Source organism: Rhinopithecus roxellana, chromosome 13 (assembly GCF_007565055.1).
Source record: "Rhinopithecus roxellana isolate Shanxi Qingling chromosome 13, ASM756505v1, whole genome shotgun sequence".
In the NCBI taxonomy this organism is placed as follows: domain Eukaryota; kingdom Metazoa; phylum Chordata; class Mammalia; order Primates; family Cercopithecidae; genus Rhinopithecus; species Rhinopithecus roxellana.
The window spans coordinates 47,585,083-47,599,424 of NC_044561.1; the positions used below are offsets into that span (position 1 = coordinate 47,585,083).

General features: G+C 41.4%; 1 protein-coding gene across 1 annotated transcript; it reads right to left on the reverse strand.

Moving 5' to 3' along the window:
- Nucleotides 1–204: 204 nt before the first annotated feature.
- Nucleotides 205–11,411, reverse strand: MIS18A (MIS18 kinetochore protein A). The gene is made up of 5 exons (XM_010358807.2): nucleotides 10,942–11,411; nucleotides 7,426–7,492; nucleotides 3,012–3,134; nucleotides 1,692–1,788; nucleotides 205–1,108 (listed from the first exon to the last, which is right to left on the reverse strand). Exons 1-5 carry the CDS (start codon nucleotides 11,270–11,272, stop codon nucleotides 1,028–1,030), a joined length of 699 nt encoding a protein of 232 aa, XP_010357109.1. The 5' UTR covers nucleotides 11,273–11,411; the 3' UTR covers nucleotides 205–1,027.
- Nucleotides 11,412–14,342: the final 2,931 nt, after the last annotated feature.

A 14,342-nucleotide genomic window follows, 5' to 3' on the forward strand; every position in this document is an offset into this window, starting at 1 on the left:
GAGCACAAGCTGAGTGAGTTACTCATACCACTGGGTACGGTTTTGTGACCTCACCTGCACCCAGAAACAAAGGGGTCTGGGGAAATGTGGGGTTACCTTTATATTCCTGAGAAAGCCTTCCACACTGCCACGCTAATGTGTGGCTTTCATACCAACAGGATTTCTGATCTCAATTACATATAATTCAGTTTGTAAAAATCAATCTTAAAGCACTTTGTTTTAATCTTTATTCTCTTCAATTATAAAAATACATACTACAGAAGTTTTACATGATAGAAAACAGAAAAACCAAAAACTCCCCCAGTATCCCACCCTCAGAGATGGCTACTCCTCTTTGGTAAGTATTCCTCCAGGTTTTTTAAGCATATAGTAGTACATAGCAGGAAAATGTAAAATCCTACTGTATATGTGACTGCTCTTGAGCAAGTTTTCAAATGGTTCTGACAGATCATTCTGACCAATTTCTCTAGGGAACTTTATGCATTAGTTTTCAGAAAAAATTCCATGACACTGTGGGTAGAAAAACCTCTAAGATTTTTCTTATCATTTATAGTAAATATTGTCCCAAGTGTTAAAAGTCAAATAAAGTTTTTAAAAATAGTAAATAAATGTGATACAGAGGAAAAAAAGTTCAGAAAATTATCCCAGTTTCTCATCAAAATCAAAACTCCTAAGTCCCAATTCCAACAAGTACCATAAAATGGCTTTAAAATGGGATTTTGAGAAACAATCACTTCTTTACCATAAAATATAGCTCTAAAAGTAATTCTACAATTTTGGGGTCTTTTTTGGGTGGAGGGACAAGGTCTCAGTCTGTCGCCCAGGCTGGAATGCAGTAGTGGCATGATCAAGGCTCACTGCAGCCTCGACCTCCCAAGCTCAAGTGATCCTCCCACCTCAGTGTTTCGCATGCCTGGCTAAGTTTTTTTTTTTTTTTTTTTTGTAGAGACAACATCTCACTATGTTGCTTCATTTAACAAATAAGGGGAGGAAGGGCGGGGGCAGAATGGAGGACACAGACTAGAGTTCAGCTTTTACAAGTGGCAAAGGACAATTTTGATTCGGCCTCCCACAGCTTCATTTGTAATGCTTTCAAGACATCTTCCATCTATTGAATTGAAAAAATAAAAAATTAAACACACATATCATTTAAAATTATACATGGTTAAAAATAATTAAGATATACACTTAATGCAATTTTGGATATGTCATACATTACATGGTAGATATTCAGTGTTTACCAAAACTATTTGCAGGCATAAATTGTTTTAAATAAAGCATAATTCTATCAACAGTAGTTCTCAACCTACAATCTACATCTCTTTTATACAGTCATCACCATCTCACCTATCTGGCCATGACAAAATGTTAACATCCAACAACAAGGCTATTTATACCACAAGAATTGAAGCAAACAAAATACTGATTTGAATCAAAGATTTCTAGCTTAGCAAAATTAGAATATATAGTTTTGATTTTGTCATGAAATGTCTTCCTTATTATTTTGTTGATTAAGCTTTAGCTTCATTTGAGTTCCCCAAAAATCAACTTTACTAACATCTGAAATGAAACAGGCACACTCTTCCTGCGATCAAGACAGATGACGTTATGAGAATTATCGTTTGTGGAGGAGCACTTCTTCACTGACAAACTGTTCATACAGAAATATAAAATGTACAGAATAAAATTACCTGTGTTAGAGACTTTTCTATTTCAACTCTGCTTTCAAGATTAAAAAGCTCTTTATCTTCTGACACAATTTGCTTTTCAGAGGACCCTAAAACATAACTGACGTACGGTACAAGGTTAAAATACAAGCATGGTGTGGTGGCATGCACTTGTTCCCAGCTATTCAGGAGGCTGAGACAGAAGGATCATCTGAGGCTAGGAGTTTGAAACCAGCCTGGGCAACACAAGACCCCGAGCAATATGCCTGCTGTCTTAGCTACCTGGGAGGCTGAGGCAGGAGGATTGTTGGAGCCCAGGAGTTCAAGGATGCAGAAAGCTATGACCACAGCACTGCACTCCAGCCTGGGTGACAGAGTGAGACCCCATATCTTAAAAAAATAAGTTTTAAAAGAAATAAAAATAAAAAGCTGGGGGCAGGGGGCAAAATCCTACTAAATTACATTCAATTTTTAAAAACAACTGAATATACTTTTATTCCAAAAAAAATTTCTCACAGTGTTTTCTCCTACAGTTTAGAGTGTCTGACTTTTCCAATACCAAATAAAGAAGCAGGTCAAAGCAAAAAAAAAAAAAAAAAAAAAAAAAAAAAAAAATGACTGGCTTGTTAGAAATCATTACTTGAAAATATATTTAACCTTTTTTTTTTTTATGGCTGCATAGTATTCCATGGTGTATATGTGCCACATTTTCTTAATCCAGTCTGTCACAGATGGACATTTGGGTTGATTCCAAGTCTTTGCTATTGTGAATAGTGCCGCAATAAACATACGTGTGCATGTGTCTTTGTAGTAGAATAATTTATAATCCTTTGGGTATATACCCAGTAGTGGGATGGCTGGGATGAGTTTGCGTCCTTTGTAGGGACATGGATGCAGCTGGAAACCATCATTCTTAGCAAACTATCACAAGAACAGAAAACCAAACACCGCCTGTTCTCACTCATAGGTGGGAACTGAACAATGAGATCACTTGGACTCGGGAAGGGGAACATCACGCACTGGGGCCTATCATGGGGAGGGGGGAGGGGGGAGGAGGGAGGGATTGCATTGGGGAGTTATACATGATATAAATGATGAATTGATGGGTGCTGACGAGTTGATGGGTGCAGCACAGCAACATGACATAAGTATACATATGTAACAAACCTGCACGTTATGCACATGTACCCTAGAACTTAAAGTATAATAAAAAAAAAAAAAAAAAAAGAAAATATATTTAACCAAACAGTATTGATTTAGTTCTGACACTTCCGTGCCAATTTCTCTGCAAACTTAACTTCTGAAACACCAGTTGTGAGGTAAACATTTATGTATCAAACTTACCTTTCAATGGCTTCAACACTGAGGCAAAACAAGTCTCTCTTGTAATCAAGATTCTTGGGCGTGCATCTGTACACGTAGCCAAGATTGAGTGAGCACCCCGCACAGTACAAAGTCTCAAGGATGCTGCAATAAAGAAACATCTTGCTTTAGGAAACGAAGTAGCAATTCATTATAATAAAAATCTCATTGTTAAAATCCATAAACACTTCAGTTTCTAAAGTATGCTATTCTGACCACACTAGGTCATACATAAAGGATAGGAAAAAATGATAGTAATATATTTACAATAAAAATGTAAAGACAGTCATCTCCAAGTCACAATGCCTTAAGTATCAAATAACAAGGGACATACAAAAAAGTGTCAAGAGAGGATATTGAGGTAGTGTTTTTCTAGAATATAAATTCCTCAATCTGGTACTAATGTAACAAAGTGGAGAATAAATATTTTAGGTTTGCCAGCTGTATGGTGTCTGTCACTACTCACCTCTGTCATCGTAAAACAAAGCACCTATAGACAATACTAACTGAATAATCTGTGTTCCAATAAACTCATATTCACAAATGAGTGCCCGCCCCATGGGCCATAGTTTACCAAACTCTGCTCTAGGGGAAGGTAATACTGTTTGGCTTAATTAAAAAAAAAAAAAAAAAAAAAAGACTCTCTAAAGTTAGATGACAACCCATGCAATTGTTCCTTCATTCTAGTTACCTCTCAACTCAGGTTCCACACACTTGAATATACCCTCCCCTAAAGCCTATTCATGTTTCCTTAAAACCTGGCTTAGAATCCAGTGTCTCCCAAACGCCTTGTTGAACTGACCCATCCAAATTTACCATTCTATAAATACACTAAAATTGCCACTCCAACAACACACAGCAAAGTAATGACTGGAGATTTCAATCCAGTAGTGATCACAGTAGTAAAACATACACCACAATCAATTATTATTGCAAAAGTATTATCTCCTACTCAGTATATGAAACACTTGTAAACACGAAATACCCATTCCTGCTATCAAGCAAAAGGGAGCTACCCAAGACTCACAGATTATAGACTACATCATTGTTTACTTACAGATACTGAGACACTGTTAATTATTACAGCAAGATATGAATCAAAGAACAAAATGGATGTCCACCTGATTAAGTCATGAATTCTCACTGATGATGTGATTAGCTGGATAATATGCCACCGATTACATATTAAGTGTCTACAGGCTTTTATAAGTTTCTATACTTTAGTTTTATAGTAGAAATAGTCTCACTATGTTGCCCAGGCTGGTCTTGAACTCCTAGCCTCAAGCAATCTTCCACCTTGGCCTCCCAAAGTGCTGAGATTACTGGCAGGAGCCACCATACCCAGCCAGCTTGTATAAGTTTTTATATAAGAAATATAAAAGTATGTTACTAAATCCCACTTAAATTACTCACAGTGAACAGGCAAACCTCCATGCTATATATCAAACCTCATTACCATTATGAGACCGCCTCACACCATTACCAAGATTGCAAGCTAATATCTAATGTCATCAGCCAAGAAAGGACACTCAGAGAAACCAGAGGCTTGAATTCCCTAAATACACTGAGCCATGAATAAGACTGTTTTATCCCGAGTTATCAAAATCAACCTAAACACCACCAAAAATAGGAAAAAATCCATTCACACTTCTAGAATCATCTTATGGAACAATAAAGAGATGGTAGCTACTATTAAGGTAGCATCTTTCTGCTTTCACAGTTGGCAAGAATTTGGCCAGAATTCACCCTTGTCATTGAACACTGACATTGAGAAGGCAGTGCCAACAATCGTAAGGTAATGTTAGACAAGGAATAATCCGATTGCAAGATCCTCAACAAAGGACAAAGTCAGACTTAAGAGAGAAAACAGCACTGCTACCTTCACAACGTATTTCTAAAGCCCTCAGTGCTCTTGCTGACCATCAGCAGAATGGCTCAGGCAGGTATTTCACAGGATGGGCCTATCAAAAAATTCACAAGCATCCCAAAGCAATATGGGAGTGTGGAGCACACAACCCTAGTGAAGTCCAAGACAACTGAAGGCAGTCTAATCGATGGGTTTAGGTGATACAAACAAACAGTATTAATAACTCTGGATCAAAGAGTGTGAATTCTCTATCAATCCTGATTAGAAAAAGAAAGAAAGTCTCTGTGTGGTGCTAGACTATCTTTGACACTTGTCTCATAGTTGCAAATCTTTTAATAGTAAGAGAACAGACCTCAGGCAGAGAACCAGCCAGCAACAATATCTCAGCTAGAACTAATAACAATTGTTTTCACTGTAATTATCTCCAGAGTTACTTTCTAGTTATGGCAAGTATATATTTATGATAGTAAAAAGAATCCTTTTAAGATAAATTTAAATAAAAATTTTGAGTTGATTTCATTTAAAAAATTTAGTATGTAATAGCACAGTTGGTAGGTAGTACACAAATAGAACAAAAATGATGGTGACATCAAAATGGCTAGAGCTAGGAAGTGGGGAAGAAAAAGCACTTCGAAGGCAGTAAGGAAGGGTAACAAGCATAGTCCTAGGTCTTACTGCTAATTCGTCCTGTGACCTTAGCAAAGTTCTAGCCTCCCTGGGCCTAACTTTCTTCAACTACAAAATGAGAAATGATCTAAGCCTGGGTCTTCCAAATTTTTATGGCCTGCATGCCAGCACCACAACTTTTGTCACATTCACAAACTATCTGTACTGTTACTAATTTATCTTAAATGGAGAATTTTTTTTTTTTTTTTACTTTTTATGGAAGAGATACATAGAGCAAAGGTTACAGAAGGAGGACACAGAGCTTCCAACACCTTTCTAGGTACACCCGGCATCTCATATTCACCAACCTGGAAGTTCTCTAAAACCTGTGGGGTTTTTGGAGGTCTTGTAACACAGGCATGATCAATTAAATCATTGTTGATAATCTCTAGCCCCTCTCCCCTCCACAGAGGTGGGAGAAGAGGTTGGGGAAGGGCTGAAACTTCCAACCCTCTAATCATGCTTGGTCCTTCTGGCCCCCAATCCTTAAGCTACCTAGAAGCCCCCCAGCCACAGTAATCTCATTAGGATTCAAAACGACATTATCATCACTCCAGAGATTCCAAGCATCTCAGAAGCTCTTCTGTCAGAACTGGTGACTAAGACCAAACATGGTAACAAAAGATACCCTTATCACCCCCTCGCTCAAGAAATTAAAAGGGTTTTAGGAGCAACTAAGTATTGAATGTTTCTGTCCCCCACCAAATGTATCAGTTGAAATGGTAGCTCCTAATGTGATGGTATTAGGAGGTGGGGTCATCAGGAGGTATTTGGTCGTAAGTGCACACAGTTAACTTCTTTTTTAATTGAAATATACTTTATTTGATAGGATACTCTAACATCACTAAAAATGAAAAGCCAGGATTTTTAATATACATAAAATATATATATAATTAATTTTTGTTTAACTGTGTACCACCTAAAGTTATTTCATATGCAAGTATAAAATACAGTTTACATTTGGAGCAACAATTACATAGGACAGCGCTTCCCACTCAGTTTGCTCAGGTGTCACTATGGTACATGGGTGGCAGGTATGGCAAGACATTTATCCCCTCAACCCTTAAAGCGGCCACACAGGGCCTCAGATTGCCGGGGCTCCTGTGTTGTTTGTTCTTGCCACAGACAGCCTTATCTGTTTACCCCAATAGGCTGTGTATGTGACAGCAGCATTTTATGTGTGCCATAACATGAGAAAGGTGGGCAGCATTAGCCTAAGGCACTCTTTAACATTGAGATTTTATAATACAGCTGTTTTCTCTTTTTTTTTTTTCAAGACTGAGTCTTGATCTGTTGCCCAGGCTAGAGTGCAGTGGTGATCTTGGCTCACTGCAACCTCTGCCTCCCTGGTTCAAGTGATTCTCCTGTCTCGGCATCCTGAGTAGCTGGGATTACAGGCATGTGCCACCATACCCAGCTAATTTTTGTATTTTTAGTAGAGATGGGGTTTTGCCATGTTGGCCAGGCTGGTCTCAAACTCCTGACTCCCAGAGATCTGCCCACCTTGGCCTCCCAAAGTGCTGGGATTACAGGCCACAGCGCCCAACCTTCTTTTTCTATTTTTATTTTTTATTTTCTTCAGCACCAAGCCCAAAGATCCAAAAAGGGAGTGTCAGAATATGCTTTTAGAAATCTGGAAACTCCAACTTTTCAATATTTAAAGGTGACCACAACCACTCAAGAACTGATATACTTTCTAAAACAGGATATAGAAAAAGCAAAAAGAGAACTGATATATGCAAATGACTAATTTTTTACTATCATGGAAAGTTTTATCCCAAATAATCTTACTACTAGTAATGACCTTTTAAAGATTTTTATTAAAAAAAATTCTCTAACATATTCATATACAGTTTTACTCACCAACCATTTTCCTTTTCACGTTTGGATAACTTCTGTTCCTTATCCACAGAAACATTACAAGAAACACCTAGAAACAGAGAAAGTAACAATAATTTATTAATGTGGTTCATAATAACATATATGCAGACAATTTCTAGTCCAACTTTTTAGAACTTGAAGGACAAAAAATAAGCCCAAAGTCAAACACACACAACAGTGGTTCGAAACGAAATGTACTGGGGTCTTCTGGGAAAAGATGGCAGAATAAGAGTTATTTCCAACCAGGTGCAGTGGCTCACACCTGTCATCCCAACACTTTGGGAGGCCAAGGTGAGAGGATCACTTGGGGCCAGGAGTTCGAGGTCAGCCTGGACAACATAACGAGACTCCATCTTCAAAAAAATGTTTAAAATTTAAGAAAAATTTTAAAAGGTTATTTCCTCCCTTTCCCTGAAAACCACTAACATTAATAGAATGGCTAAAATTAGAGGGAAAAATTCATTCCACAGTAAACTTGGAACCATTAGAATCTCAACTCACAGACTGCAAAGAACTATCTGCCAGTTAGTGAAACTGGGTTCCAAAACTAGGAAGATGCAAACAGCCAACATATATATCTCCAGATTTCAAACACAGGGCCCATTTCTCTAAAAAGTAACTGAGAAGGTTCTCAGGATCCCAGCCACACATCTTTTACTTGAACAATGACTTGGACAGAGGTCACTGCTGGACTCCAGAGGCAGCAGCAAACATTCCCAAAGAATCCAGGTCTAGGACACACTAAAGGACAGGGTAGAGAGTGAAGAGAAATGAAGAAGGGAACATCAGACCTAAAAAAAATGGCCAAAACAGACTCTTGATTTCATGGCCTCCTACAGTCTACCTTAACTCTGTAAACTCCATCCACCTGTTTGCTGAAATCAGAAACTAGGGTGTCATCCTTGATTCTTCATCTCCTCATCTTGCTCCCCCATATCTACTCCACTGATCCATCAATCCTACCTCACAAACCTCACTCTAGCCCCCAAACGACCAGCACTACCTCTTGCCTGGACTACTGCCCTGGCTCTTCATTGACCTCCCCACTTCCATACTTGCTCCTCCTTCAATGCTTTCTCCAAAGAAAATGCAGGGTCATATTACTCCCCTGCCTAAGCTAGCGTAATAATGTACTTACTAGAACAGATTACTACTCTTTAGAACAGACTACAACGCCTTGCAGTTTCTGGTCTCTTCCTTCCTCCCTAAATCTTATCTTTATTCTCTTTGACCATACTCTAGTCTCAAGGATTTTGCACCAGCTGCTCAGCACCTATCAAAAGCAAAGAGCATGACCAAGAACTGTACCTGCAGCCAAGCTAGCATTCATGTATAAAAACAGGAAAATATTTTCAAGCACATAAACTTGAAATTTTCTTGGAGATGTGGACATGGGGAGCACTAAAGATTAATCAAACAACTTAGGAATGAAAAAGCTATTAAGAAGCTTTCTTATGTTAATGAGTACTGGAGTTGGGAAAAAAAATTATATAAACATTACAGGATCGGGTGCTGTAACTAACATCTGTAATCCCAGCACTTTAAGAGGCCGAAGCAGGGGATTGCTTGGGGCCAGGAGTTTGAGATCAGCCTGAGCAACACAGCAAGACTCTGTCTCTACAAAAAATTTAAAAATTAGCCAGGTGTTCGTGTGTCTGTTGTCCCAGCTACTTGGGAAGCTGAGCTGGGAGGATAGTTTGAGCATGCGTTCAAGGTTACAGTGAGCTATGGTTGTGCCACTGTACTCTAGCCTGGGCAACAGAGGGCTGTTAACCCACTATAACCCTATTAAAAAAATAACCTATTAAATAATTAATCCTATTTTAAAAACTCATAGTAAGGCTGTGTTATGGCTACAACAGAATGTAAATGTACAGAATGTAAATGTATAAACCTTAACAAAATGAAAATAATTAAACTAATTCAAATTGGGTAAGGAAGGAATGGAAATGAATCCGAATTCATGTTTGTCTTTACCGCGTGGGGGAGCGGGGAGATGTTAAATCCTATTATCTAAATCTGATAAATCAAAAAATGTATAGTTCTTTAAACTATGTTTACTATTTTAAAACTGTTTTAAATTTAAAAACTATTAATATAAAAATTAACAAAAATAATAGCCTTTCTATAAGTAAAGCAAAACAAAGCAAAGAGCCCACATGGTAAAAGATACTATCGAAACAAAGCACAAATAAAATGAAAGAGGTAACATCAAACATGTTATTTCTTAAAAAGATGTAAACAAGGTAAACTCATTCAAACAAAGAGCTTTTCCTACTGGATCAAAAATTTGCCTGGTTTTTTTTTTTTTTGAGATGGAGTCTAGCTATGTTGCCAGGCTGGAGTGCAGTGGCGCAATCTCGGCCCACTGCAACCTCCTCCTCCCCGATTCAAGCGATTCTCCTGCCTCAGCCTCCCCAGTAGCTGGGATTACGAGCGCACACCACCATGCCCGGCTAATTTTTGGCTTTGGCGAGGGTGGTCTGGAATTGTTGTATTTTCAGTAGAGATGGGGTTTCACATGTTGGCCAGGATGGTCTCGATCTCCTGACCTCGTGATCCACCCATTTCAGCCTCCCAAAGTGCTGGAATTACAGGTGTGAGCCACCGCGCTTGGCCTAGTTTGACTTTAAGAGGTGCAAAGAGTTTATCTCAACTTTCAGTTAACTAGGGGACACTGGTGTGCTCCTTTATTCCCAGTATTACACCAAGGAAAACGTTCCAGAAACGTCGATAAGCCGGTGATGAATTTCTGCCATCGAAACATTTACAGTATTCAAAGAGAGGAAAAACCTCATCTTGAAAAACCACAATCCAAAACAACAGCCATTTTTACACCAATTCAGAAAAAATATGTGAACCACTTTATCCCTAAATACTGTAAAAATAGCAAAATGAGGGAACAGTGGAAAACCGGGGTAACTGCTAGGACCAGGATGAGAAACTAATTCCTGCCTTCTTCTGAACTCTTTTGCTAGGTCCTCCTTCCTCGCCAATTTTGATGAGGTTGGTGGTGCTTTTACGGCAAATTTCCTTCCCTTTCTTCCCCACAGCACTGTGTTCCGTCAGCTCTGCGGCTCTGTCAGTGGAGACTGTTGAGTATCCGCTGATACAGCCCGCTAATTTCTGTGGGGAGTAATAGTACTGGCTGCACCTCAAGAGCTTACAGTCTAGTTGACCATTTGTTTCTCTATTTTTAGGGTCTTTAAAAGTGTTATTTTCTGTTGCCCCTTGTTTCTGAGTAATGCTCAGGATGATGCTGACTCAACCGCTGCTCTTCTGGGATCGAGGACCCCAGAACAGAACCAGTCGCCCGAGAACCAAAGTGGAGGGGTGACCCTCCTCCCCTTTTCCTGCGACAGCTCACACTCTCAGACTTTTTGCTCTTAAGTCCCTGGACAGCGCCAAGGAGCCCCTGCCTCCTCCGGGGCCGCCCCGGCGCGGCACACCTGGAAGAAGGCGACCCCACGCCCCCATGCCCGGCTCGACCCAACTGACAGCGCAACAGGATGCAGTTGGTGTCCTCCTGGCTGGCCACCCAGCTCAGCGAGTCGCCCAGCGGCCGCCGACAGCCGCAGCACAGGAACACCAGCGGCCTCTCCTCCGCAGCCCCCGCCTCCTCGAGCCGCGCCTTCTCCGTGTCGGCCACCGACGCGTCTTCGCTCATGGAGCTCCACATGCTCGCCCACTTCTGCAGCAGCTGGTGGCGGCTGGAGTCTTCGGAGAGTCTCTTGCCCAACAGCGAGGAGTCGCTGCATTTGCCCTTGTCGCCGCACTCACAGCCGCCAGCGCATCCTCCGCTACACCTCAGCGCCCTAACGCCCGCCATTACCTACAAATCGCCCGCGCCCCAGAGCGCCAAGGGAAAAAACCGCCGCTGCACATGCGCGGGGCGGGGCGCGTTGGCGGAGGCCGAGAAGGGGCAAACGCTTGAAGGGGCCGGACGGCGGGCGGCCTCTAGTGCGCATGCGCGCCGTGCGCCCTGGTCCTGGCGTGTTGGTCACTGCGCCTGCGTCAGGTTTTGCAGCCTGAAGAAATTGACGCTGCAGACCAGTTTGCTTGTCTTCCTAAGGATTATTCACCCCTTTCCGTGGGAGAGGCAGCATCACTGAGAAAGTTACGGCTGCAAGCCTGAGTATCTAAGAACCACCTGGCGAGCTTCTTAAACAGATCGCCAGGCTCCATCGTCACATACTCTGGTTCAGCAGGTAGCAGGTTAGCCCGAGAATCTGCATTTCTAACAAGCTCCTAGGCTTGCCCACGCTGTCAGTATTGGCAGCCCATCCTTTTTTGGGGGGTGGGGAGGAGTCTTTCTATGTTGCCAGTCTCGAACTCCTAGCCTTAAGCGATCTTCCCGCCTCGACCTCCCAAAACGCCAGGATCACAAGCGTGAGCCACTGTGCCAGACCACCACCCTTTTTCTTCTTTTTTGTAAATGGACTAATTATAGTTGCATATAAGCAACTCCACTTTTGATGAACACTGCTCTATTTTGTCTGCTCCTGGGGGCCTCCGTTCTATGAAGTGGAGAAGGAAGGGGATAGGGGAGTCCCTCGTCACAGAGTCCTTTTGCGCATTGCTATTCCTGGAATGAGACCCTGGGAAGGGCCCCGGATCACTCAGGCTGTCACTGCAATGAAAAAGTTGAGGAAGCAGCAATGCCCCTGGAAAGCTTGGAAGTGTCCCTGCTGCTTGAATCAAGGAATAATTCGTCCTTGCAAGGAAGGAGCATCCCTTCTTGATGATAAGGACAGATTTCCTAAGCTGCCCCAGAAAGCCAGCCTCTGCCTAAAACACCATAGGTCAGGAGGGAAAGCTGACAGGGAACCAGCCAGCTGCACCAGAGACAGCCTGGTGGCATACCTGGGAAGAAAGCTACCTGCAAGGACCTACCTCTGTTCCCACTACGCTCTGGGTGTCCCCCAAGTCACTGCCTACTTTGCTTGGTTGCATAAACTATTTACGTAAATGTACTTCCAATTTTATACTTACAGCCACTAGCAAAAAGCAAAAGCTTTGGAGTCAGTGGTCCTGGTTACCTTACCCCTCCCTCCACAAGGTAGTAACAGTGTAGGGAATTGTGGAAAAGGCTGTTTGCCTTCCCTGAGTCTGATTCTTCATGGAGTAAATGGAGTCTGTTTCTTCAGTACTACACCAAGTTGTTCATAAGGATCAAGTTTTCTAATATTCATGAAGATACTTTGTAAACCCTAGCACACCATGCTCATGTTAATCAGCTTCTTACTGGAAGAAAATGCTTTAGAAAATTTAGGCTTTTTTTTTTTTTTTTCACCCATAGAGTTCCCTTCCTTCCTTCTGCTTTTTTTCCTTTGTGTTTTCAGAGATGATGTTTCAGTATGTTGCCCAGGCTGGTCTCGAACTCTTGGCCTCAAGTGATCCTCCTGCCTCAGCCTCCCAAGTAGCTGGAACTACAGGCATGCGTCACCATACTTTGCCCCTTCTGCTGTTGTGGAGCCAAGCCTGACCTTCCTGGACTGTTGTTTTCAAGCATAATGTATCTGGTGCAACATTGATACAATCCACATGAGTTCTTTAAGTAAGTGGCTAGTTACTTTCGGATTCAAAGGATCATCCTGTCTCAGGCTTTGGGTTCCTATTGTCAATACTTAAATTCTATGATAGGGTGCCCTAGGAAAGAAGGAATACAAGGCTGAGCTGCATGGTGACTTTCAGGGACCCTATTTTTGCCTCGGTAAGCCTTTCCCTCCATAAAACAGTTAACAAAAATTTCATTATAATATAGTCACATTGCTATGAAGATGATTATATTAAAATGATATCATAAAACATTTTTAGACCTATAAGTTCATTTATTTCTCCTGATTAAAAAAATGGAAACATTTTCATGATCCTTCAACATATGGTTTGTAAGCATGATGACTCCTGCACCTCATGGAGAAGTTGGCTGATGCAAAAGGAATTCCTCTATAGGCACAAGTGTGTTTGTATTAATATTATGAATATAAAAACAAGACTAGCCTTGGTGGCTCATGCCTGTAACCCCGGCACTTTGGGAGTCTGAGGCGAGAGAGTCACTTGAGCCCTGGGGGTTTGAGACCAACCTGGGCAACACAGAGAGACCCTGTCTCTACAAAGATTTAAAAATTAGCCAGGCATGGTGGTGTGCCCCTGTAGTCCCAGCTGCTTGTGAGGCTGAGGCAGAAGGATGGGTTGGGCTTGGGAGGTTGAGGCTGCAGTAAGCTGTGATCATGCCATTGCACTCCAGCCTGGGTGACAGAATGAGATCCTGTCTCAAAAAAATAAAAAAAACAAAAACCTCAGCTAACCACAAAATCATCATATTTATGGAGGGCGGACAAAATGAGATGCTTGAATAAGATGACCTCATATTTCGTGGTTGTAGTTGCTTCCTAAGCTACATTCTCACCACACCTCCTAGTTATATAACTAGGAGATTTGGATATGGTTGAGTCCATCTCCACCACTCTCACCACCAGTTCCAGGAATGAGTCCCTATAGGTTTAACCCGATCAATAGGGATGACCATGACTCTTCCATAGTGATTGGGGCGGGGATGGCACCTACCCCTGGCTACCCATGCTGCTCCCCTGGCAATAGGGATTGGCTCAGAATAAAAACTTGACCTTGTCAAGTTCAGTTTTTCCCAATCTGAGTAAGGGAATCACAGAGAAACAGCACCCAATCTCTAGATCCTTCCAGTTGTGTGAGCCAACCAGTTCCAGTTATTGTGGAAGCCAGTTTCAATTGTTTTGTTTTTACTAGCAACCAAAAATGTATATAACAATTGAGGTTTCCACTAAGACTCCAAGATGAGGTAAAAATGAGATACCAAAGTGTGTGTGAGACAGATTGCCCTCCTTCCTGGAGGAATCTTCAGCATAGATTTAGGAGAGATG